Source organism: Cyrtonyx montezumae, unplaced genomic scaffold (genome assembly GCF_038088225.1).
Source record: "Cyrtonyx montezumae isolate F1298 unplaced genomic scaffold, pur_monq_1.0 scaffold_9, whole genome shotgun sequence".
Classification (NCBI taxonomy): domain Eukaryota; kingdom Metazoa; phylum Chordata; class Aves; order Galliformes; family Odontophoridae; genus Cyrtonyx; species Cyrtonyx montezumae.
In genome coordinates, this window is record NW_027072100.1 from 10018643 (window position 1) to 10044330 (window position 25688).

The following is a 25688-nucleotide window of genomic DNA, read 5'->3' on the forward strand; positions in this document are numbered from 1 at the left end:
TCATCCCGTGCAGCAGAGCTGGCAGCTGCACATCAAACTGCTTAAATAAACTCCGAGGGTATTTTTTTTTCCTTCCTGTTTGAAGCACATCCCCGCGTCGGGTGAGAGGGAAGAGCGGAGTGAGATCGGAGTTTCTGGGGGAAATTGTCTTCTGTGTACAAAACATCTGAGTCACCCCCGGGGGAGAACTGTGGCCACGTTTAACGTTATCACGTTCTCCTCTCCGGCGCAGCTTATAACAAAAACCATCACTCAAATTACCAGGAAGGAGCTGGCACTGCTGGGAACCTCAGGGGATAAACCCCCTGTAGGGTTTATTCACTTGGCTCTCACAGTGAGCCATACTCATGGTGAGCAGCTCCGTGAGCTGCAGCGGGAGGAGGAGGATGGTGGGATCTCACAGCAGAGCCTCGTTTCCTGGAAGCCCTGCGGCATCCACCTGCTGGCACGCCCGGATGCTGCTCTAAAGGTCAGCACGTACCAGAAAGATCCCCCGTCATGAAGGAGAAGCTTCACCACGCAGAAATCCCCACGGCAGCAGCAGAAACTCACGGGCAGAGCTCGTGCTTCCCATTGCAGCCACAAAATGGCCCCGGTGCCCAGAGCTGCCCCGCACACCGGGCTGGCACTGACAGCCGGGCCCCTACCAGCCCTGAACAGAGGCAATGGCAGCTCCAAGGACACAGGCTGGGTTATCCTGTTGTCTCAGCATCCTCACCTGGTCCAGGGAGCAGAGATCTGCGGCTCTGGTGTGGCAGAAAAGGATCCGACCTGGCACTGGGGGCTGCAGCAGCAGAGCACGGTGCCATAGGGCAGGGTGTGCATCTGTCCTGCACCACACACAGTGCCTGCAAAGCTCCCCAGCTCTTGCAGACCTCGGGGGTGGGAGCAAAACTCTGCTGTGTTGGATGGCACAAAGATCCGTGTGGAGTGAGAGCAGTCCAAAAAGAGAAACCAACCAACTATACCAGTACAGCCTGGAAAGAAAACCCAAACAGCTGCAGAAAGCATCCCAGGCTCTGCTCCATCTCGATTGTTTTGGGTGAGGTGGGACATACTGCGCAGCCCACGTGCATCACTGACCCTGCACCTGCACTGCTCTCCACGTGGGGCTGAGAGCGGCAGGGACACATCCAGCTGAGCACCAACACAGCTGGCTGCATGTGCAGGAGGCAAAAAATAAAAGCCCCGTGTAGGAGGCCAGGCACGGAGGGGCAGCGTGGCAGTGCCCTTGGGGACAGAGCTGCACTGACCCAGAGGGGCTGAGCACGGACACTCACTCTGTGCGCAGTGCCACGCTGTGTGCAGGGCCGGTTTGTGTGCACAGTTCCCTTTTGTTAGTGGCTGACATCATGTTCCCTTTGCGAGGCACGTGCAAAGTCGGTGTAAGGATCAGCAGAAGGAGGAGTGCGACCCCCAGCTCCACCTCCCCCCAGCGAGATCAGGAAAGGACAGTGGTGACAGGATCACGTAATAAAATAACCTCTTTGGTTTCTTTCTTTAGAAAAACGTATCTCACATGGTATAAAATCAGGTAGCTCAAAAATAAATTGAAAGCCAGCAGGACCTCAGACTTCAGGGACATCTTCCCCCGGCCTGTCTCAGGCAGTCCACTCCGTTCTCAGCAGTGTGCCAAGAGCAAGCGAATCCCAGGATCACATCACCACTAACCAAAGACTTCCACGTCCACCAAACCACGTCCCCAAAGGCCTCATCAGCCCTGTTACCTAACGACCACCCAGACACAAACTCCCACAGCTCAGAAGCAGGCTCAGGCCCGCGGGGAGGAGCGGGTTCCTGGAGCTCTGCTGTCAGATTGCAGCTGCTCCTGGCACACAGAAGAGCACCCAACGCACCGCACAGCGCTCATCCACGCTGCCTTTCCAGTTCGTGTTTGAAACGTTAATAAATTAATGAAACCACGGTTAAAAACAAACAAAAAAACCCCACCAATGACAAAGACAGGAATTAAAAAAAAATATATAGCCCTAAGAGTCCACTCCGTGTTCTCACTACGAGAGGAAGCGCTCCCGTGCCTTCTTCTCTATGGAGGTGAGCTTGGTGGCCCGCAGTGCAGCCAGCAGCTCGGTGATGACTGCTGAGTTCTCCTGCTTGCGATGCGTGAGCACGGCCCGCAGCTTCTCCTGCACCACGGCCTTGGTCTCCGGGGCCTGCTTCCTGGGCACGCGCTCCAGGATCTGCTGCAGCCGCTTCAGCTTCCGCAGAGGGATGTTCTGGTACGCCACGAAGTCGATCAGGGATTGCTCGCAGTCCTCGTCCTCTGGAGCTGGGGGAGAAGAGCACCTGGGGGTTCATGTGGGGGTCACCGCTGGGTGTGTGGAAAGCCTGAAGCCTGGGATCCCCAAATCCCAGCGTGGTTGGAGCTGGGAGAACCCTCTGGGCTCCTCTGGTCCCCCTACCCCAGAAAGGGCACTGGAGCTGCAGCCCAGCCCCACGTCCAGGTGGGTTTGGAGACCCCCAAGAAGACCCCGCACATCTGGCAATGGGAAGGTAACTCTGAGGGGTTCCCTTCACCTCAAAAATAGAGAATCATTGCCATGTTCCTCCCTGCCACAAAGTTAGAGGGAAAACTGATTGTACTGCATTAAGTCCATACACACAGTGCTTTTCCTGAAGGTTCCTATCTTCCCATGCAGAATTGTATGCCTGGGGACAGGAGCAGCCTCAGACACACCCCAGATCAGAGCTTTGGGACAGACCCCATGCCAGCTCATTAAGGAGCTCCCAAAATTCGTGTTGGAAAGGGAATGCATCATTGCACATCAGATGCACAGGAGCTCAAGGCCAGCACTACGCTTTGCATTACTGCAGTGACACACTGCTCTGTGCCCGTGCCTTCCCACACCCCCATTTCTTCCACACCAAAATCCACATCGCACTGAGGCTGTGCTGAGCCTTGCATTCTTACTCCACTCAACACAGCCCAACAGAGTATGGGCTGTGATAAAAGCTTTCTGGGGAACACAGCAGCTCCTGTGCCATGCAGCCAGCACCTGGTTTGGGGCAAGGGCTGCAGCAGCCACCTCGTGTGCTGCCATCCCCATCAGCAAAGGCCCCACTGGGAGCAGGGGCTGCATGACCTCGTCTCATGCTTACACCAGGGTGCTGGCTCTCACCCCGTGGCACGGCTCTCACCTGGTCCCTGCGTGCTGTTGCTCCCACCCATCCTGCAGGAGGTGCACAGGGTGTCGTGGTATTGGTTTCCTGGCACGTTGGTCTCCTTCCCCAGCTGCGTGCAGTTCTGGTGTGCCTGGCACTGCTCGGTGCTGGAGCTGGAGGAGGAGAAGGAGCCCCGCGGGCAGGGACGGCACTGCGTGTTCTCAAACGCGGAGCCTGGGGGCGGGGAGGACATGGGATATCAGCCATCGTCCCCACACACGCGCTGGTTGAGGAGCTGAAGAGGGCAGGAGCACCCACAAGCCAGCAGGGGCACACGGCCACACCACCACCAACCGTGGGTCCCCAGACACAAGAGGGGGATGCTGCCCACAAAAGGGGCACCTCGTGGGGACAGCAGAATCGGCTGTGAGCACCACGGAGCAGCTGCCAATGAGCCCTTGGACCGCGGCACGGCCGGATGCTGCCAGCCAAGTGAAAGTAAAAGCGTCTGAGAACGCAGAGGCTCAGCTCAGCCCTGCCCTTCCTGCAGAGCCGGGAGCAGCCCCATGCACAGCGTGCCGCCGGGAAGCGGCTCTCTGACGCACACAGCTCACTCTGCAGACAAATCAACGCGTAAATCAAAGCGTCTCCCCGCGGTTTTTGGAGACCCCGGCTCACCTCGTGCTGAATCGCTGCCTTTTGTAACGCCCCCGCGGAAAAACCGAGCGGTGATGCTCAGACCTTAAGCATCAGCCGAGGACAACAAACGCTCCCCATCTCGCCCCGAGCGCACAGCTCTCCCGTGACGCACACAGCGAAGGGCTCCAGAGCACCTTCTGAGTGCGAAGCAGGAGGTGGGGATGCTGCTGTGCTGTATCACCTGTGCTTCCCTAACAGAGCTCAGTGACTCAGCAGAGGGTGAGAGGGAAGCACGCGCCTGCTGTGTGCTAGTGGTATTTTTAGAAAGCATGGAGCCAGGTAAATGGGGTGAGGAAGGGACCAGATGGGAAAAATAACTCCCTGTCGTGACTCAAGGGAGACTCAGGCTCACAAAGCTCCTCTAGAAGGAGCCACGGTGAGGATGACGTTACTGTTCTGGAACCACTCCCGTTTCACGTTTCAGATGGAGCCCATCCAAATTACTCAACGAACTCCACAAAACTGAGCCCCAGAGCTACGCTTGCTCACCAGCCCTGCCCTTACACCAGCAGCACTCACACCTCCATCCCCTCGGCCACCCACTGCACGGACACAGCAGCACCCGCAGCGTGGGGGAGCTCAGTGACCCCAGAGCTCCCTTCCAACCGCAGCCACCCTGCAGCTCAGCGATGGGATGGGACCCCCCCCGGGGGCAGCAGCTTCGGGCTATGCCATAGATACGCACCCAACCTCACGACGCCGGAGCCCGGCGGGCACTCGGAGTGCTGCACACAGAACTCCAGCTCGGCGTGGTAGCCCTCCTGGCACTGGCACGCTCTGTTGTGGGTGGCATTGCACTGCTGCACCTCCACCTGCCGCTCCCCGCAGATGACGTTGCAGTAGAGGCACTTCTCCAGGTAGTTCCAGTAGTGCGTGTAGTGCAGGTCGGGGCAGGGTGCACACACCGTCGCTCTGTCCCTGGTGCAGTGCTGTGCCACGAAGGTCCCTGGCGGGCACTGCTGGCAGGTGACCCTCTCCTTGGTCCCGGCGTCTCTCCACCGGTACGTGGGTGGGGAGCTGCAGCCCAGCTCTGCCAGCAGCAGGAGGAGGGGAGCGAACGCCCGCTGTAGGGAAGCAAATCGCCGTCAGATCTTACGGGGGGGGAAGCAACGAGCGTCGCGTTGCTGCTCCCGTTCATCGCCGCTGAAGGAAGGAGTGAATCGATCTCCGCTGGGAGATCCCTGGGTTGCTCTCCCACCTGATGCTCTCCCTCCAGCCCCAGCTGTGCGATGAGGCCCCGCTGCAGCCCCCTCCGCCCGCACTCACCACGCGGAGGGGGGGGTCACAGCATCCTTCCCAGCGGCCCCGCAGCCCCTACCCTCATTCTCCTCCTCTCCAGAGTCTCCCCGCTGCCGGGGAGAGCCGGCAAAGCAGCAGAAAGAAGAGCACTTTCCCAAACGAGCAAAGCGCGCTCCGCAGGAACCCGATATCTTTCCCCCCCTCTCCATCCCTCTGAGCCGCCACCGAGCCCCGGAGCGATGAGACCCACCTTGGGCGGCCGCCGCACGGTCGGAGCGGAGCGGAGCGGCATCGCCGCGGGTGTGCGGGACGCGGCGGTGTCCGTGGGGGCTCCGCGGGGCGGCGGATCCTCGCAGCGGTTCCGCGGTGCAGCGGCAGCGCCCGCCCTGCTTTAAAGAGGTGCGGAGAGGGGTGAGGCCGCTGCCGTGGGCTCTGCCCCCCACGCACACAGCCGGGGGTGGTGGCTGGGCAGGGCAGGGGCTCCCGGCTGTCCTCCGTCGTCCCCGTCCCTTCCTTACCGCACAGCCCTTTCGCAGCCCTGAGAGGGAAAGACCCCTCTTGCGTAACGCTGTTCCGCCGCAGCCCCGCACCCACCCGAGCCCGACCCCGCTCCGTTACCTGCGCGCAGCACAGGCGCGTTATATAGGACGTGCGGGCGCCGAGTCGGGGCTTGCGGGGGAACGGCAGGGAATTCCCCCGGGGACGGCCTCGCCGTGGGTGCTCACAGCTTCCCGAGAACAGCCCCCAAACTCTCCCCCCCCCCCCCCGGCCCGCAGCCCCCGAGGGGGATGGGTGCCGCGCTCGGTGCGGATGGCAGAGCATCCCGGCTCACGGCTTCGCCCCCCTCCTCCTCGCTCCGGCTGTGACACCGCGGCTCAGCGGGTGCAGCACTGGGCAGAGGATGCTCTGCTGGGAATCCCGGAGCCGAGGACGTGAGCGTCGCTCAGCAGAGCGGCTCAGGCTTAAATGCATCAGAACGGGCGTACTTTGTCCCGCACCGAGGCCAGGTCCAAGGACACTCCACTGTGTGCTCAAGGACAGAGGGGAGGAGGAGCGAGGCATTCCCTTCCCTCAGGGTGCACATAAGGGAGCCCCATCCTGAGCTCGGCCCCATTTTACAGACATCTCCATGGGGGCAGTGCTGCAGGGCAGGGAGGAACAGCACAGGGACTGAGAGCAGCTAGAGGGGAAAAGGTGAGCTCAGTGATCTGCCTTGTTCAGCTTTCCGACCAACAGAGGTGAACACACCACCATGCAACCCCATCCTGGGGCACAGAGTACCATCTGGGAAAGCATCACACTCTGTGACAACACTCAGAGCCCCTGGGCCTTCTGGAGCTGACAGCCTTTGGTGGCTCTGAGCAGTGTGAGTGGCACCTCTCACTGCCCAGAGTTCCCAAATACATTTGTACACAGACACTCTGCACAGCATCCGGACCAGGAGCACACATGGGGAAGAGGGGGACAGAGTCGTGCCCCATAGGAGCCCCCACCCACGGGAGGAAGCAGTTTGTTGGATACTCACAGAGGCTCTCCAAAGGGATATCAGCAGCAGCCAAAACCGTATCATAAACACTGCGCTCCGAAAAACAAACGTGAAGCTGCTGTTAACACAAAGGTGAGTCACGGTGCAGGGGGTCAGAGGATGTGGAGGTTTTGCCCAGCCAAATGAGTTTGCAAATTGTTCAAGAGAAATACCCTCACGGAGCGCTCACCTTCTGCAACACTGGAATTCATGTTTGGCAGAGGGACAGCACGCAGCCCCGGCCACCGCTGGGTCACCGCTCTGAGCCCCTTTCCCGGGCAGTGGTCCTCCTTGGATTTGTTCCTCATTAAGCATCCTGCAAGAGCTGAACGTTTCCAAAACCCACAAACCAAAGCACTTGGGCCCTGCGGGACCCCAAGGCTCCTTCCAGCACCACCAGTCCCACGCAGACGTCATGTCCTTGTGGGTGGACAGCAGCAGGCCCAGGCTGGGATGTGCAGCGTGCCACAGAGCTGTGGCCCACGCAGAGCTCCCGTGCTGACACATCTGGACTTTTCCAAGAAGCTGCAACAGAAAGCAGATCACCTGGACTCCCACAGAGCGATGAGCTGGGTGATGTGACCAAGGGTCACACCTCAGCACCCGGAGAACAACGGCTGCTCAGAGCGGTCTGAGCCGTGGTTTGATGCACTCCGGCCCTCAGTGTTTTGAGACTGGAAAAAACCCACTCTGTTCACACCTTTCCTGTGGTACCAGCAGCTGTGCACACCTCTCTGGATGGGGGAGCCCGTGTGCCACTGAGCCACACTGTGCTGGCATGCTGGGATGCAGGAGGTGCTGTCACATCACACTGCTCTGCAGCACGATCCGGGCTTTCTGCTCTGGCTTTAGAACAAAACCATCTCAGATTAATGCTCATAAAGAGGGAAATACGTCAGGAGGACAGAAATGGCTCCTCCAGGCAATGTCTTCCTGCCATGGGGACGTGAATCAAGCACCTCCAATTACCCCTTTTCCATCTGTTCCTTTACTTGAGCAGCCAAACCTCCAAGGACAGCTGAAGGCAGCAGATCTGCTCACCCCTGACCTGGGCAGATGCTTCAGGGAACGAACACAGCACCGAAGCCCCAGGAAGTCAGTTCCACTTTCCCATCATCTCACGCTTCCCAGAGCTGCAGGGCGCCCAGCAGCACTGCTTTTAGTATCACTGTTGCAAAGTGAGGGCTCATCACCGTTCAGAGAGAAGTCTGTAAAGCAGAGAAACCCCTTGCTAGCAGCACTCACTTACCAAAACCAAAAGTAGTTATTTCACCTCTTTCCTGAGAGGGCTGCTTTGTTTGGCCTCTTCTGAGTTGTTTTATTTACGGGGAACAAGGTATGTGGGGAGGAATGCTCCAGACAGCTGTGCAGCCATGGCAGCAGGGGCAGAGTTACATGTGCACTTTGTGATGTTTGACTCCTGCGTCACTTGCTTCCCAAAACCCATCAGGAGTGTCCACTGTAGGTCTTCCTCTCCAGGAACAGTCAGTTCCTCTCACCAGATGTGTCAACGTGGATATTTTAGAAAACATCCTTATTTTCACTTTCTGGACTTTCTAAGCCGTGCACTGTGTGCCTCTTCTCGGAAACCCAGCTCATTCCAAGATGAGCAAAAGTTGCTCTCATTTCTTGGGGCGCCTCCTGAGGCAATTCCTGGTGCTGCCCTGCAGTGCTGGAGGCAGCCCTGTGCTGGGGAGCTGCGGGCAGGGACCACAAGGAAGCAGCAGCAAACCCAGGCTGACTCCAACCCAATCCCTCCTGCAAACGCAGCAGATCCATCACTGGGAGCACAGCTGTGGCAGCCTGCTAACCCCAGGCACAAACAGCAAATGTTCACTAAGATGATCCAACTGCTCAAAAGCAAGAGGAGGAACACTGGGCTCTCTTTGAAGGCACTGTTGTTTTAACACAGTTCCTCTGCCCTATCTCAGCAGCACTGCAGCATTCCTGGATAGAAGCAGTCTCCAAAACTAAACCAACCCTAGTGATGGGGATAAGAAAGAGCTGGAAATGCGTGCTGGTTGTGGAAAGGAAGGTAACAGTAACTGCAACCCGTTCTGATCAAGCACTTCTCACACAGCTCCCATCACCAGTGACCACCACACGCTCTCCTGTGCTGTGGTTTCCCTCCAGTGGCACCAACAGCAAGCTGCAGCTCTCACAGAGGTCTCTGTAGAGCACACCAAAGCTGCTGAGCAACAGAGCAGCACTGGGAGCTCTGCTCCCTCACAGAGCATTTGGGTTTTTTACTTCCATAAGACAACAATTATTGCTATACTTCTTAGAAGCAGAATCCCTTTAAAGGGTGAGAGTTTAACATTAGTGCTCTCGTGACATCAAATCTATTCATTTTTACGATACATATCAAAATGAATGTAGAAACCCCCTGTGGGTTAACAAACAGACAGACAATGAAATTATTGAAGAATATATTCCCCTAGACAATTCTGGAAACAAATACAGGTACCTATGCCACCACAGGAAGCTCAAAACTAATTAGCAAATGGGAAGAATGAGAAAAATGAGCAGATGATTATAAATATTCAAATGGCAAGAATCCTACAGCCCAGAGTTCTCCACGTACTCCTACCAGGGCCACTGGCACCTCAGTCTTCTTGGAAGACAACTATCAGTTAACACTGACACAACAGGAATGGCAGTCCTAGGCAGCAAATAAAGCCTCCTTAGAAGCAGGCTGCCAAAAATCCCAGCACCGTGGAAAACACTGGGCTCTGGGGTGCACAGCAGGCACATCTCTGCTCACTATCCAACCACCTGATTTTGTTTTAAGAAAATCCCTGCTTTCAGTATCTTCTGCTATTGGAGATCACAGCTGCTGGCAAGCACCAGCAGAATGTGAACTGCTTCTTCCAATAACTCTGGGCTGGTGTCTGGCCTGCTACCACAGCCAGCTCCATTCCAACATAGCACTGCTGTAGGGTTTTTTCAGGAATGGATATTGCCTGAAGGGGCCAAGAGATGACAGCCTCCTCCAGGATACACAATTAGGTTTAAGTCAATACAAAATTCACAGGCTAATGGAAATAGGAAATTCAGCATCTTTGTTCCAAGAGGACAATGCTGCTTTGTCTTCTGCCAGCAGTGAACACCTGAGCTTTCAGACACAATCAGTTTGCAGGAAAAAATGACACAGCCTGGTGCACAGCACGTGCATCAGAGTTAAGGATTGAAGACGTTTAAAAGAACCTTCCTCCTGCTTCCCTCCAGCTCGGGGTCAGAGCACAGCAGCTTATTTCTGCTGACATGAAGCACTTGCACTTTCTGTCGGTGAGACTGTTACCAGAAGTAAGCTCGAACCAAGCGCTTCTTCTTCACATCACAGCAGCATTCCGGGCACTTCTTTACCTATAAAAACAAATGAAAGTTAATATATAATCCGTGCATTTTCTTCTCTGTGAAGTTTGCAATGGTCCAACATGAAATATAACCAACACTTGTCATTTCAGTGTTCTCAAGATACTGTGTCTACTATTTTTAGATGTGGTGTTACCACGCAATCACTGCTTTAACTGCTAGCAACGCACAGAGAAAAACAAAAAGACTGCTCAGCGAAGGAGCAACGAGTTTTAGAGCAGTTGGCTCAGATTAATTACAGCTATGGCACACCTGGAAGAGTAAGGAACAAGGAAACAACGTGATTCAAGAACCTGCAAGAGCTGCTGTGAAGCACAGAAGTGCTCATTGTTGGCAAAGTCCTGTAAAGCCACCGAGGAGTTCTGTGAACTTCCTCTGGCACAGACGAGAAGGAAGTGGGCACACCAGGAGATCAGTGACACATCTGGTCAGGACCAAGATTCCTCTAGAGGTATGGGTACGTTTATTTCTTCATCCAACCACACACCTTTCCAGGTATCCAGCAGAAGATGGTACGTGACGCACCTGTTTCTCCACACAGGTTTCAGCATGCTCCTTCTCCTGACATTCAGAAAGCCCTTGCCTACAGCCTTCCCTTGTGTGGAAGTTTGCTGTTGTTACACAAAGTATGGACTGTGAAGTAGGTTAGGGCACTGTATTTTGATTCCAGAAACACAAAATGCTATAAATGGAGGGGAGAAGAAACTCATTTTACCTCCCTGTACACACTGCTTTGTCAAGTAATCTGGAAAATTTTAAGTGTAACATACAATTGTGAAAACTTTATTTGCCCACAGGACACCTAGATAGCACAAAGGAGAATAACTTTCCATTTCTCTGAAATGCCTACAAAAAGAGCATGAATGAACGAGGCATTTAAGCAGCAATGGACCTCTGTCTAAAGCCAAAGGCAGCGGATGCAATGTAATGCTTCTCCCCACACATCAGCAGCCTCCCACCTCATCCAGCACTCATCTAAAACCCACTCAGCTGCAGGGAATTCTGACTGTCCCTCCAAAAGTCTCAGAAACATTCCGAAGTTATTCACTGACTCTCCCCAGCACGAAGCTGCTTCAGCCACACAACAAATCGGAAAGGACAGCATTCGCAAGACCTAAGTCACTGAGCTTTTAATAAGGCTGTTAGTCACTTCCTCAAGTCAGACAACATGCACCGAGCTGAATTCAAACTGAAGAAATATCGTGTGAGTAACCTGTCCTAGATGAGTTTTCAAATCCAACCTAGTCAGTGGTGACAAACCCCTGATCCATCTGATGAGAGCTCAGGCAGCAGCCGCTGCTATCAGTGGGCTGATGGGGGGCACTGCCCACCCCATGAACCACAGCAGGGATTGCAATGGGGAGGAAGCATCAGGTGGTTTAAGTTCTCTAAAGAGGAGACAGGTGGATCCAACTATTGGCGCACGCAGAAAGACCAGAACTGCAAAGGTGCACTTTTGAAGGACAGGATGTCCACGGTGAGTATTCTTGAGAAGTCTGCATTTGTCCCTTTTAAATAAGCAGGACATCAAAATGAACCAGCAAGAAGCAGGTTTGAAGTGACAACAAAGAAAGGAGACAGTTCTTCATGTAACATTTGACCAAGCTGCAGAAGTTCCTGCCTAGGATACGAGTGACAGAAGCTCACAGGAATTCCTGTGCTGCAAATGGTTTCAGGACTGAGAGAATACTTGCAAGGACCATCATCTGTGCCACATTCACATATTCTCTTTCAGCTATTCTTTTTTGGCTGCTGTCAAGAGATGGGATGCTGGATTGGATACACCTTCACTCTGACTCAGAATGTCTGCTATTATACTCTTAATGTTTACTCATGTTAATTCCCAGCCTAAAAGAAGTACAGTCACAAAAAGGTGATTAAAGAAAGCTGAAGCTGAACAAGTGCTGTGACTTACCTATGAGCTATCACAATGCTGAAAACCAAAATGTAAGAACTGGCAAGAAAACCAGGCCTCAGAATCACCAACTTTCCCAAGATGAATACCATAGTACAACAGTACAAATTGCTTAATATACCACAGCTCTAGTTGGGTGAATTCTTCAACTGACATAACCATTATTACAAACTACGTCTTACTGGCAAAAGGAGCGAGTTCTTCCCCAGGCATGTACAAGATAGATTCTTATGGGCTGAGACAATGCAACAACCTCCCTACTTATTTCTAAGAATGGGGTCATAAAGGCTTGCCTAACCAACTCTCCAGGGGTCTCATTCTATTCAACAGCCAGCTTGAGTCTTGAGCAGCAGGGATGATAAATGCATGCTATTAATTCTTGGAATAGCTGTTTCTCATCATGGAATGGTTTGAGTTGGAAGAGACCCTTAAAGGCCACCTGCCCCAACCCTTGCAGTGAGCAGGGACACCCACAGCTCCATCAGTGCTCAGAGCCCCCCCAGCCTGACCCTGAGTGTCTGTAAGGATGGGGCACACACATCTCTGGGCAGCCTGTGCCACTGCCTCACTGCCCTTAGCACAGAGAACTTTTTCCTTTTAGCCAGTCTGAATCTCCCCTCTTTTAGTTTGAAATCATTTCCCCTTGTCCTTGGAGGAAAGCATTTGAAAGAAGCTCAAAAGAGGTCTGCCTTCAGTCACACTGCAAAAAAGGGAAAATAAAGATGTCAGAGGAAATGTTCAAGTGGTAAACTTGAACATGAGGGTTTGGGTTTTCTCTCCGTAAACAGAGGAATTTGATTTCCAGGGCTGTGCATGTAGTTCTCTTGAAAAGCACAGAATTCCCTATCAGATACAGGAAAAAGTGAAACTAATAAACAAGATAACCTTTAAGAACTGCTCCCAACATGTTTTGCAGCAAGTGAAGACACACAACGGGCATTTTAAGGGCACATCATCCTCAGATTTGCAGTTAGGGCACTGGTATCTTCCTAGAGTGCACAGGGGGAGAGAGGAAGAGGGAGAAAGGAAATCACTAAACCACCTGTGAAATTCTCATGCATACACACTTCCACCAGTGCAATCTAGAAACCAGTGACCATGAGTTTTATGAATTCTTTTATCTTAACAACGCAATACAGGGCCTTGTTGCATTACTTTTCATATGACCTCAACTCAATTTCTTGGTGCTCCAAATTCCCATCTAGAAAGAGAATTTACATCCTTGCTTTACAAGGAAGTTGTTGAGAAAAAAAAATCTGTAAGTTCTCAGGAAACTATTACATTACTTTGATAGAGGTAATGAAGTACTTTGATAGATTAGCTGCACGCCACAGTACAAATTCTACTCTGCAATCCATACTATACACTATTGCACCCGTGCAAATACAAGCAGGAAACAATCATAATTTAACAGATCATCAGCATAATTCTCAGTTCTATATTTCTGTTTATTCCTGCAAATAACAGAACCACATGTAAAAAGCTCACCTCTACCTACCAAACTCTGGGTCCAACTCTAGTGGTAAGCTAGGCACAACTCCAGGAGCCGTGGGTGCTCTCACGTTACTGGTTTCCTTGGATGCTTCAGTCTTTGGTAAACCAAGCTTGCATTTCTGGCTGAGGCACGAGGAGGAAGTCTCTCCCTCATTTTTTTCTAGAACCTCACTCTTAGGAACAACTCCATCTGACCATAAAAACAATGGCATATGATACAGTACAATGCATAAAACAATGCTCTGCAAAACATGACTAGCAGTAAGTTCAATAAGTTCCCACTGGACAAGAACAAAAGAATCTGAATAACATTTTCTTTAACATCAGAAATTTCTGGTACTAACGCACCACGCTATTTCTGAAAGAGGCTCTTTACGTTGAAATAATTCTATAGTAAACTATCCTTAGGCACAGAGGATCTTATTACTTTTGCCCCTCCTAGTTGTCAAAGAATTCTGCCTTCCCATTTCACAGTTTAAAACGTGGCCCTATCACGGATTTTCTCCTTGTTTCCTTACGCTTCCACACCCCCCGCTGCCTTCCATCCTACCCTTGGTTTTTTGTTCTTTTCACATTACTTGGACATGACCAATTGCTTTGATCTTCCTTTACATACCACAGCCAAAGCTGTCAGACACTCCTGTTTAGTGTTACGATGAGTAGTCTAACCTTCAGAGAAACACCTGTCCCCACCTTGTTTAGTGCTGTCTTCTCTTTTAGTGAACCACCTCTCCAGAGTCGCAGTGCTCTTTTCATTCTGCATCTGCTGCTGCTTCTGTTCATCACCACCAATTGTTCCAGTCAAATCTTTACACACCTGTTTGAACTGCTCTTTGTGATGAGGGTGCACAAACATGGTAAACCCTGCCCAAAAGAAAACGCAGTGAAGTGTGTAGGGAAATAAATGGCTGACTATGAAAGAGGTGTTATTTCAGAGGGAAGCAATTCTTTGGAAGATGAGCAAAATCATCCACATTCCTCAGAGTACCTTCAGGTTTGTGAAGCACACAGCCTTTTTGTTGGGTTTTATAATTACCAAGTCTTCACTACTAGAAGACAGACAAGTATTTGATACAGAAGACAATTTTGGCTTACTTTGAAATTCTAAGAGCTCAGCACTGCTATAGCTAGCCATGAGACCTGCTATAGTCAGAACAACATTCAGTGAGTGCAATAATCAGCACTGTCTTGTCTGAAGAACAACGACTTGTAACATGACTGAGGAAGGAAAAAAAGTAATGAATTCACTTGACTGAAATCAGCCTGACTGAAGGTTTAGACTGGAATTAATGATGTGTTACCTATTTCTTTTTTCATGAAGAGTTTCTAACTGAACAGAGGTAACCTTCCAAACGTGGACTTTTTTTTTTTTTTGCTTTCTGAATGACCTACACTTACTACAGCATTCCTGCTACTGCATTTATCTGGCCTGCTAAAGTAGAAGAGGGGATGTTTACCAATGCTCCCAGCTGTGGAGAACCTGTAAACTACTGAACAGTGAAAGCTTACTCTTCACATGAGATCACAGCACCTACATATTATTTTCAACTGATGAATAACCCTTACTTTGCAGGAGATGAAAGTCTTCTGGCCTCTCGGTGGTGAGGGCTGCTACCACTGGTATCATGGCATCATAGTCATCCGTCCTCTTGTAAGCCAACAGTGCTTCATGGAAACGGCTGTAAGCACTTTCCTTCAAAGCCCTTTTCACATCGTTGAGGTAGGTAGTCCTGAGGACCTGGTGGTGATCTCTCTTAGAGCCTGACACATTTCTCATGTCTTTACTTGTAGCTTGACTGGCATTATCCCCTGAGAGAAAAGAATACAGATGAGCAGTCCTCCATACTGATTTCTCTTCATTCACAGAGGAGTTCCTGAACTATCTTCAAAACTCCTGCTGCTTGCAGAGCCACATCCCCTGCTCAGACATGACCTTGGTGCTCCTGGCAATGCCAACTGAGCAAATGACTTTCTGGGAACCCTGTTAGCACTCTGGGGAGTTTTTTGAATCTTTGAAATGGAGCAATGTGTCAGATGGTCACCAGGGAATGAGCAGTAGGTAACACAGAAGAGACTGTGCATGGAGGGCAGCAGCAAATCAGGTTTTGTGCTATCCTTTAAAGGAGCACAAGCATTATAAACAGAAGGCTTATCCAATCATACTGGCCTGATACACAGGGAAGTAAACATGTAATTTTAAAGAACATATATCCCTCTAATACCTGGAGGAGGAGAGGGGTTCTTTTTCAGCTCTAACAGGAAAGCAAGAACTCAAAAGAGACTAATTGACCCAAAATAATGTAAAAGCTGGTGCAATGTAGGAATAGCAGAGAAGACAGGTGCAGCTAAGAACATCTTGCTAAACTCTGGGTGGGCTTCTCTTCAAAATGTCTTTTTTGTTTGTTTCTGACAGGTTTTAGAGAAAAATTTTATGTTTTGCATATTAAAGATATGTAAACATAGGTAAAATATGTAATAAGACACTGATTCTAATCAACCAACCACATATTTTGGTATTTAAATCTTTATTCTTCACAGCAGATAATGAATTTCTAAAAGATGGACTTACTTCAACTTCCGGAAGGGGAAAAAACATGGCTGTGAGTTTTCTACTTGGTAGCTTCTCACTGGAGCAAAACCCTACCCAGGGAGCAAGTCTCAGAAATACTACATACATTTATTACTTTTATTTTCTTAATTGCTTTTAGCAGAAACAAACTTCTGTGCAAATCAATCTCACAGATCTCAGGAAAAAATAAATTACTAAAGATCGCTCCATGCCAACGTTCTTAAAATTCAAAATGCAATCAGGAAAATAAACAAAAGAAGTAACATGGCCTCAGAGATTAAAAGCTTTCAAAGCCTTTTGGGAATCATTACCTTCCTATTATTATTAATTTTTTCTTTATTTTTAAAAGAAAAGATTAGTCTGACTATTCTTTATGCTCTCATAAGAAAGATCTAAGCTGCTGGACTACTCTACTCATTTCCTTGTAAGAAATACAAAAAATTCCCAGCTGTTCTCAGGAAGATCAGTAATCAAAACAGAACTGAGCCTCTGACTTCAAGGGTAAATAGTGGACAGTAAGAGATTAGGAGGATACAGGTAGAGATTACATGTAATAGTGAAAATATATTTACTAGTCTGTTTCCGCAGAAAATGGACTGTCTACACCAGGATTACACGCACTACTGATAACAAAACAGGAACTGCATTTTGCTTTCTACCTAAATTCACACTGACCTCATCTAAAATAACATTCCCCAAATGCCTCTCATTCACAAACCCTGGGCAAACAGGAAACACAGTAGTCTTGTCAACTCACCCTCTCCCTCATTGCAATATGTAGGTCAACATCTAGTGCAAACTTCTGTCTTTAGTTGGTTCCTCTCATATCCACCTCAGTATAAGTTACTAACCTGTGTTTGTTTTATATAACCTTTGCTGAAAGCTCTCAGTCACCATCACTCCTACCTACAGTGAGCTAGTGCTAGTCCACTGTGCTACGTGAATACAAGAAACAGTGGCTCCTATTGGGAGAATTTATGGTCAAAGACAAAACAGAGCATAACATGCAATCCCTTAGGACTGTGATGTTATTTAACACAAAGTGTACCTGCACTAGTCTGCCCTGTTGCCAAGTGAAATCCTCCCCGGTTCAAGTGGAGCCCAGGGTTTAGCTGAACACATGAGTTCTTCGAGAACGTTGTTTTCTGCTGACTCTCTTTTTCTTCTGTTAAAGCAAAGGTTTGTTAGCAGTGAACTTAAGGAAGAATGAAAATAGAATGATGTATTTCAAACTTTGTCACTGCATCAAATTTGCTTTTCACCCTTGCATTCCCACATATTAGATGCATTTTGCTCTATGATTAGACAAGGTCCATCAAAGCTCCTCACCTATTTTCTTTGCCAGTCCCTCTCTCTCTTCCAGCAGGAGGCTGTGCTCTGGTTTGTAGCCACAGCCCACCCCAGTCAGATTGCAACACGCTTCATCAAACTGTTTTTTATGGTGAGGGCGAACAAACTGGTAAAATTCTTTCATTAGAGAAAAGAGAGAAGAATAAAGAAGTAAAACAAAGAAAAATCAGTCCACAACACATAAAAAAAGCCACAGAAACTTATGACGGTAGAACTTCCACATCAGTGCAGTTAAATAACTTAAAGCCTAAATGTTGTTCTTTAGTACTTACACAAGAAGTACACTTGAGAACAACACAGAGTTAAATTACAGCACAATCTGCCAGCAAAGCTGTAGGTAATAAATGTAATTTTTCCACTGTAAACAGGAAGTAATTTACACATCATCTTACTTCACTGTAAAATGCTTACAGACCAAAAACCTAAACCTCACTGCAAGTCAAATGAACTTCAGATCTCATGTGTCTGCAGCTTTTGAAAACTAGACGTTGGCTATGACCTTAATATTGCAATCTAATGTTCCCTTATTTGTATACTAAGAAAGGCAAATTGGGAAGCAGATTGTGGCCATTATTCTCAAGTGCTCATACTGCCACGCCTTGCCTTCAACACAGCCTTACACAATTTAAAGAAGAGTAATAACTCGTGTTGTAATGTTATTTTTGGCAGATGAAAGAAGTGACAGAAAAACCTGCCCCTTTGCTCGTAGGCACATTAAACAATCAATGACGTTTTCAGATTCTCTTGTCACTGCCTTCATGAAACACACAGTCTATTTAAAATACAAAGTCATCTCAAATAAATACACTATGGAACTCACCATACCTCGCAACAAGATATGCTTCTTTTCATCCTCTGTAAAAAGGGAACTCATTTGAGATAACATAGCATTGAAATCAGCTGTGGTCCTGTAGCGCTGAAGAGCCTCAGAAAAGAGACTATAGCTCTGCTGGCTTAGGGTCTTCTTCACTGTTGCAATGTATAAGGTAGCTCGGGCCTTCTTTGGCTCAGTTGGGTCAGCTATCTTATTGGCTATCTGAGAAGACAGGGAGAGTTTTTAAGTAAATAGGATGATGAGAGGAACTACGTTCAGATGGATTCAGATGAAATTAATATCTTTACAATTCCACAACATTCTTTAAACATTTGAGACTTTCAGGAGGTAGACGATATCTTTGGGTGACACAGAAGAAAAGGGTTCTACCTCCTGGAAACAGAATTAACTGAAAAACGTAATTCTCCATAGCTATACAAAGCAGGAGATTCAAAGAGCAGAAGGAGTTCACACTTCAGTTCTTCCAACACACAGGCATGCTAGACTACTCTCCAGTTTTGGGAAACATTTATCTTCTACAATCACAAGCAGTAGGAACTTGAAAAAGATTCAAAACCAAATCCTCCCTTATGAACATGCACATCACAATGTTCTTACGCAGTTTGAACGCGTATAACTATGACCCCGTCACACATTTTCAAGTCATGCCTCAGAAGATTGCCTTGTAAGTATACTACTAATTTCCTCAGATGATTACCATATCTATTCTTAAAACACTACTCCTAACATCTGTATCTGCTCCCTCATGAAAGAAAAGCAATGATATTCATCTTCTCTGCTGACAAAACTGACTACTTCAGAGGAGTAACTCCTAGAGAAGGTAGCCAAGTTTCATTTCACAATTCTATTCTTAGGATAAGGCTTATTAAGAGAAATGAGACTTGCTGCAACTTTCAGGGCTAGGCTGATTCACCATAACAACAAACTGTAAACAACCTTCTGCAATGAACCTGCTCCCTTCCTCACACCTTGGATGCCAACACATCAGGATCTGTGACTGTACTGTTAGTTCTGGATGCCAAATGACTAACAGACTCTGGCAGAGAGACAGCACCCAGTTAGGACAGCATCTTCGATGACCACTAGCATCCACAATCACTCAGGATCCCCATGGATTTATCACAGCTCTCAGACAATAAGGCGCATGGTGATTTTTACCGTGGTTTCCTCAGTGATCTTTGGAGACAAACACACAAGAGAAATGCACAGCTACTAACGTGCACACCAATGCACAACAGGTAGGGTTACAATGTGAACATTTACCCAAACCAAGCTGGTCAGGTATACTATTTGAGGCTTTACTGTCAATAAAAATGAATGAACCCAACCACCATATGGGGTGAACAGGAGGTGATGTTTGTAAGGTAGTCACAGTCAAAGAACAATGCTTTTCACCTAACTCCACCTGAACCTTTGTGCTTGACTGGACTTGTGGTGTCTAACTTTGAGAAAGAGTACGTCAGAAACAGATTTTGGATACACACTCGTGACTATTTATAGTTTAGAGAAAAAAAACAACTAGATTTGTTTTGGCATCAGCCTCAGTCCATATCAGTCATCTGTATGCCTGGAAATAATCAGTTATAATGACAGTATTCTACATATCAAAAGGATGGCACAGACACATGAAAACACGTACTGGATTTCTGACGAGCTTTATTTTCTTCCTGCCTCCTTTCTGCTCATCTGTTAACCTCTTCTCATACTGAAGGGAAAGCGTTGACAGACGCTGTGCCTACAAAGATTAATTAAAAATAAATAAAAGCAAAGCTCTCAAAAATGCTTTTCAAAGTTATAATCTACTTAATTTTGCCATTTCCAGTAGTAAAGCTTGTTAACCCAGCTCATGACACTACTCAACAAAGCAAGCTAAATCACTGCAATGCAGACTATGGCACTTACCTCCTTCTGGAAAGTACTGATCTACTGGATGTTTCAGAAAGATAGAACCAAGCAGAAGAAATCAGAACCAGATTCCAGATGGAGCAAAGCTGGGCTTACAGCTAACTATCTGAGGGTAGGCCTGGGAGAGTACACATAGGTATGAAACTGATGTCTCACACACCCACTCACTTTCATGCCTGGAAGTACTTCTCTATGGAGAAACTGTGTCATGACTTCTGTTGGGATACTGAGATTCCAAGCAGTCTTGCAGGAAAAAAAAAAAAAAAAATCAAGCCAGATGGGATGAGACAGCTATTAGAACTCTTGTGATTCAAGAAGTTCTCTAGCGTTTCCCATTTCCAGCAACAAATAATTGCACTTGTACAACTGTGAGTGGGAACATTGGCATACATAAAGCTCCAAAAGGTAAACGCATGGGCATAAGCAACAGGTGTGGAATTGCTTAACAGCAGAGTCTCCAGCACTAGCATAAATCGGTATCGACCACATTAAAAGCATTCATCTGAGTAACAGATGAAGCAGTGGGATAGCCCCATATTGCCCACTGATTTCTACATACCTGTTGAGAAAGCAGGTATTTCAAGTGATTTATTTATTTGCTCTTGCCCAATAGAAGAATTTCTTAGTGAGTAAGTGACTACTGGTCCATTTGCAGAACACTATGGTTTATTTCTGAGAAGAACCAGTGAAATACAACTGTATTCCACAGATGCACTGTGACTTCTAAATACGTTCATTCAGACCACAAAGCTTCAGAGACAAACTAGATTAATCACATGTAAGGCAATAAAACAAACAAAACTCCAAGGCAGGAGATTTGCCAGCTGCTGATAGTCAGAAATAGGGCCTTCAGTGCACTCATAATGCTGCAAGGAGATTGAATTCTAGAAAGATCCGACCAAGGTAAGTGCACATTTAAATATCTTCTGTTCAAGCAACATGTAACAGAATGCACAACTGGAATACAAGCTGAAGTCAAACATGCATGATAGATGCAGTAAGTCAGAAAAAGGACCAGAGACATCTTTCCATTCCAATCCCAGACTACATATGAGCAGAATCTTCAACAGTATGATGCAGAAGACATAAGGCCTCCACAAAGTATTTTTCACAAGCAAAAAACTCTCAAATCATTCTTTGAATGAGCTAAGATACTATTTCTTGGTTTTTTTTTTTGTTTTTTTTTTGAGATGAAGACTTGTTAGAATCTTAGAGTGAAATCTTGCACCCAATAAATTTATTTCAGAATGACAGCAGTTCAATTCCCACATGAAAAGAATAATACAGCTCCTATGATGGTGAATAGAGCACTGAAAGCACACTGACCATACTATCAGTACAAATGCAGTGGATAGTAAAATCAACTCTACACTAGATTAGTAGCTTGAAACCTGGCTCCCTCAGAGGTACTGCACATCTCAGCACTACACTGCCCAGACCTCTGGTACCAGAGATCACCGATTTTGGTGCAGCACAGAATGAACACACAGTCCTCTGCAAACCACAGGTGAGTAGTAATGCTGTAGAGGAAGATGGACACGAGCTGACTCATTGAGCCAAGTCATTGAGACCAGGATTTCCTCAAGGCAAGTAAGGTGATGAGCTAGACCAACAGCAGTGCAGCTGTGTTACCAGGACACTTATCTGAGTGACCGACCCTCAGAAGATGTGCCAGGCTTTCCAAAGAATGAGTTCAGGTATCCATACCATGTCACGATTAAGGTACCCATGGGTGATGGAGCTGATTTCTCATCAGCTGCAGACAAGCAAAATATTTGTTTCTTCAAACCTGTACATTTCACCTGTTATGAATCCATTTCCATTTATGTCCTTCGGGGCCTTTTAGAAACTCCTTGGATATTCCTTACACACACCTTCCCTTAGGCACTTTTCCCTAACAAACTACTTAGATATGTTGTTCTAGATGTTTCTGGAGTCTAGTTAATCATCAGTCAAACTCCACTTCTTTTAATTCGGTACCTGTTCACATCTGCTGACAGATTCATTCAGGTGGAAGTGTGCATTTACGAACCTCTACTTTAAGAGCTCTTTGCTCCCCTGACTGCATGGTTAGCTTCCAGAATCCATGTGGTCAGCAGTTACAGAGCACAGTCTCATTATGCACCCATTGGTTAGCTAACTGAATGGGCCAACGAATCTCTTTAAGCTCAATTATGAGAACTTGCAGATTCCAGTGCTTACCGTTAGTACTTCTCAAAAGAGGGTTGAATTGGTACTATTAAACCACTGCCAAACTCACTCTGCTTTCAACCCTACAATTTTTACTTATAATTGTTTCGCTACAGCATCGTCATTACCTTTTCCTCTCCTGACAAATCTTCTTCTTCCTCTACATCTTTGCTGTTCTTCTCATTGCGCTCCAACGCATCCAAAAGCCCAACACATCGTCTTCTAGGTGAGATCACTTCTTGTTCGTATTCTGTGCAGAGGCTGGATGCTCCATCTCCATTTACTGGCATCACTGCACCATGCAGATAATAAATTAATATTTTCATGCTCTCTCTTGCATTTTCCTTGACTTAGCAATGCCCCCAAAGATCTTACTTAGCAATCCACAAAGATGTGCTTTATCTCCTCTTCCACCTCTTGAAGAGCTTAGGATCAATGGAAAACAAAATCTCTACTGCCACAGTAGTCTGTGTTTGAATGCTATATTTTATGGATTTCCCTAAAAGAAAAAAACACCCAAGTTCCTGCTCTTAAATGACTCATGCATTAAATACTTTATTAGTATTATTTTTAAAGAGAACATATGAGATGCTACAATCTCATAGTATTCGCACCTATAAAACACAGCCACCACCGTGTACCAAGAATACATAATTCTCACCCTTCAAAATCCATGTGTAATTGGTTTTAAATATAAGAATTTTGATCTGTCAGTAGTGTTAAATTAGTATCAAGTTTGCTACTTCTAAAAGGCACTCTCTTCAAAATACATTTTCCCTACCTATGTGAAATGAGTAACATAGAGCTATTTACTAAGAAAAGTCACTGTTCTGAGAATGTAAGTATTTTTAACTGCAAAGTAAAAAATTGTAAGAAGTTGGTAGCCAAAGTTAGGGTTATAAGTGCAGTTTGGTGTTACAGCTAAGCACTGACATCAAAAACTTACACTGAAAGAGTTAAACTTTTTCCCTCTACCTTCATTTCAGTAGTGTATTCCAACCCATCCTTTGGGATGGATCTACCACTCATGAATTTGAAAAGTACACAGCTGAACAAGCTCATCTATATTGCTCTGCAGCTGCACAATAGATGGATTCAACATAACTGCACAGATGGAATTTGAGGGAGAAAGGTGGTGGCCAAGACAACTCCTTTAAATGACAACCTGCAGTCAAACTGGCTTAGACACAAAGTGAAGTCTCATCCTCAGGCTCAGTCTCACACTTAGTCATAACTTCTTCGGAATCAGTTTATAAACACACTTCATTGTGCTGTTCAGAAATGAAACAAAACAGGCTGGAAAGTTCTGAAAGAATCCAATGTGAGAAATATTTTATTATTCTGCATTAGCTAACCCCAGATGTTAAAATACTGTTTTCTTTCAGGGCCAACACTGTTTACTTAGGCAGATCTAAGTCGGAGTCAGAAACTAAAGGATGGAAGAAGGACATATGAAAGCCAGTGCTAGTGAGAACAGGGTTCCAGTTTTTACTTTTTGAACAATGATATTTCATTGAACTCCGCTGCAGGAGACACTCTCATGCCACATATTTGTTATGTAGTTGTAAATGGTACTCTTAATTTCCTAGTGCCTTCTGATCTGACTTTCACATTGTTTCCTGAGCCCTCTGCGTCTTCCTTCCCATTTCAGTTTCTAGTCCCTTGTTCCATCTTTCCTGTTTTATCTTGAAATGACAACAACACGTGTACCTGTGAGGACACCAACCTACCTTTCCTTTTCCTCTTCAAACTGGGAACATGGTCATCCAAAATTTTGGCTTTTTGCAGGGAGTGGATCTGGTCAGATGAAGTAGAAGGTTCCCCATCGTTTTCACTTAGGGTAACAGCAGAGCCAGAAAGGCACTGTGCCACAGGTGGGGGCATCTGCAAGCAGTTTATGAAATATGTTAGAGTAGGAAAAAGTTGCTCTTCCACTGCACTTCCTTTGCAACCAGAAATCCCGTCAATGACCTGAAGACATCACATTTGTCCCAAAAACTCTTAATAGCAAGACTGTTTAAGTGTTCTGGATTTTTGTGCTTTTGATGACAGGATCAAATAACTAGAAGGTGACACATACAGATGAGTACTTAGTGCTTAGCACTAAGTGACTCTTAGAACAGAAAAGGCATGCACCACTGTTTAAGAACAATTGCTTCCCAACAGTACTCCAGTAGCATCACTCCTTCTGCCAAAGCACACTGGGTTGAGGTTCTATTTAGGATAAAACTTCCATGTATCATCAGAAAGGATCATTGGGTCATTCAAAATCTGAATCTTTTATTATTTTGAACAATTTGTATTTGGTCGAAGTATCTTCCAGGAAATCATCCAATTCTGTCATGTGTATTTTAGTCCTCCATTTGGAGGCCAAAGAATTCCTCATTCTGGCTTTCACCCCATTTCCTGCTACGCCTTTCTCCAGCACATTATAAAGCCTTTTCACAAGGATTAATTTTTTATATCAAGGATCTACTACTGAGAAAAAGAGCTTCTTAATGCAAAGTAAAGAAGACCCAGTCATACAGTGTAACAACTGCTGGGATTGTCTCACTCTTTATACTAGACAGCTGAGATCTAAATTTAGGGGTTTGACTGATTCTTTGACACATATACCTTCTCCCAGAGGGCCTGGAAATTTTTTGGATACTAACATCAGTTTCTGTATTTGTATTCCATTCAGTGAAGACAATGTTTATTTAGGAGTGACTGGAAAAGGAAGTTTTCTTTTTGTGATCTAACCTGAATTGTGCAACATGACAGCACATCCTGTCACAGCTCACCCAGATATCCTTCCTTTTCCATAAAGCTTCCAATGCAAAATGATGCCCCAAAAGAAAGGTTGTTTAGAAGTGACTCCTTCACATCTCTCACATCTTAGGATCCCCAGTTCCCATTACTATATTAAAAAAAAAAAGTTGTAGTCTGTTTTTTCTTAAAGATACTTGCAATTTCTTGAGCAACGCGGAAGAAGACTGAGACACTTCTAACTGCATGCCCAAAGTTGTCATAAACGTTCACATAAGGGCGGACCCATGAAGGCAGCTTGCCTCTTACATTATCGGTTGCGAATCTATATGGATTAGAAAAGGAAATAATTATTTGCTAGAAGATCTAAATGAATTAAACAAACGCCAGGTCATGATCCAAAAGGACAAGGAAGGAACACAGAGACAACAAAAGGTTGAAAGAGTGCAGCAAATATAATGGACTGATGTCTGTACACAGGAGAAAAGGGCTTTGTTTTTACCATGTACTATGCATTCACCCTGTTAATATAATTCACCCATAAAATGTTTAACTATGCAAGAGTAGTACAGTTGGCCAACATCCCCTGGAAGGCCTCAGCATTGAGGGCTATCGACTAAATTCTTGTTGTTTCAGCAATACAGCCTTTCCTCATTCCCCTCTTCTCCAGAACTGCAGTTCTGGTGGCTGCCTTCTCAAATGAGAGGTGTAGAAAATACAGAAC

At 46.9% G+C, this 25688-nt stretch overlaps 2 protein-coding genes across 2 annotated transcripts in view; both read right to left on the minus strand.

Annotated features, from left to right (window-relative positions):
* Positions 1–1970: 1970 nt before the first annotated feature.
* Positions 1971–5378, minus strand: TNFRSF6B (TNF receptor superfamily member 6b). The gene is made up of 4 exons (XM_065754369.1): positions 5309–5378; positions 4505–4883; positions 3157–3354; positions 1971–2287 (listed from the first exon to the last, which is right to left on the minus strand). The coding sequence occupies exons 1-4, from the start codon at positions 5348–5350 to the stop codon at positions 2013–2015; spliced, it is 894 nt and encodes a 297-aa protein (XP_065610441.1). The 5' UTR covers positions 5351–5378; the 3' UTR covers positions 1971–2012.
* A 4317-nt stretch (positions 5379–9695) lies between these two features.
* RTEL1 (regulator of telomere elongation helicase 1) overlaps positions 9696–25688 on the minus strand; it is a 33488-nt gene continuing 17495 nt past the window's right edge. Inside the window, exons 25-36 of the mRNA XM_065754379.1 lie at positions 25166–25289; positions 23947–24100; positions 22345–22508; positions 19761–19856; positions 18112–18322; positions 17266–17403; positions 16985–17101; positions 14934–15176; positions 14061–14231; positions 13372–13557; positions 12759–12862; positions 9696–9949 (exon numbers count right to left, since the gene is read on the minus strand). Coding sequence (XP_065610451.1) covers positions 9881–9949; positions 12759–12862; positions 13372–13557; positions 14061–14231; positions 14934–15176; positions 16985–17101; positions 17266–17403; positions 18112–18322; positions 19761–19856; positions 22345–22508; positions 23947–24100; positions 25166–25289 — 1777 coding nt within the window. The 3' untranslated portion in view covers positions 9696–9880. The remainder of the gene's footprint in view (positions 9950–12758; positions 12863–13371; positions 13558–14060; positions 14232–14933; positions 15177–16984; positions 17102–17265; positions 17404–18111; positions 18323–19760; positions 19857–22344; positions 22509–23946; positions 24101–25165; positions 25290–25688) is intronic.

What these genes read in the sequence shown, in the direction of transcription:
- TNFRSF6B (XM_065754369.1), bottom strand. Translation starts at nt 5,350, where the DNA reads ATGCCGCTCCGCTCCGCTCCGACCGTGCGGCGGCCGCCCAAG. An exon ending in CCGTGCGGCGGCCGCCCAAG is followed by an intron (nt 4,884 to 5,308) that starts GTGGGTCTCATC and finishes GCTTCCCTACAG; the next exon opens with CGGGCGTTCGCTCCCCTCCT. An exon ending in CTCCGGCGTCGTGAGGTTGG is followed by an intron (nt 3,355 to 4,504) that starts GTGCGTATCTAT and finishes CCCCGCCCCCAG; the next exon opens with GCTCCGCGTTTGAGAACACG.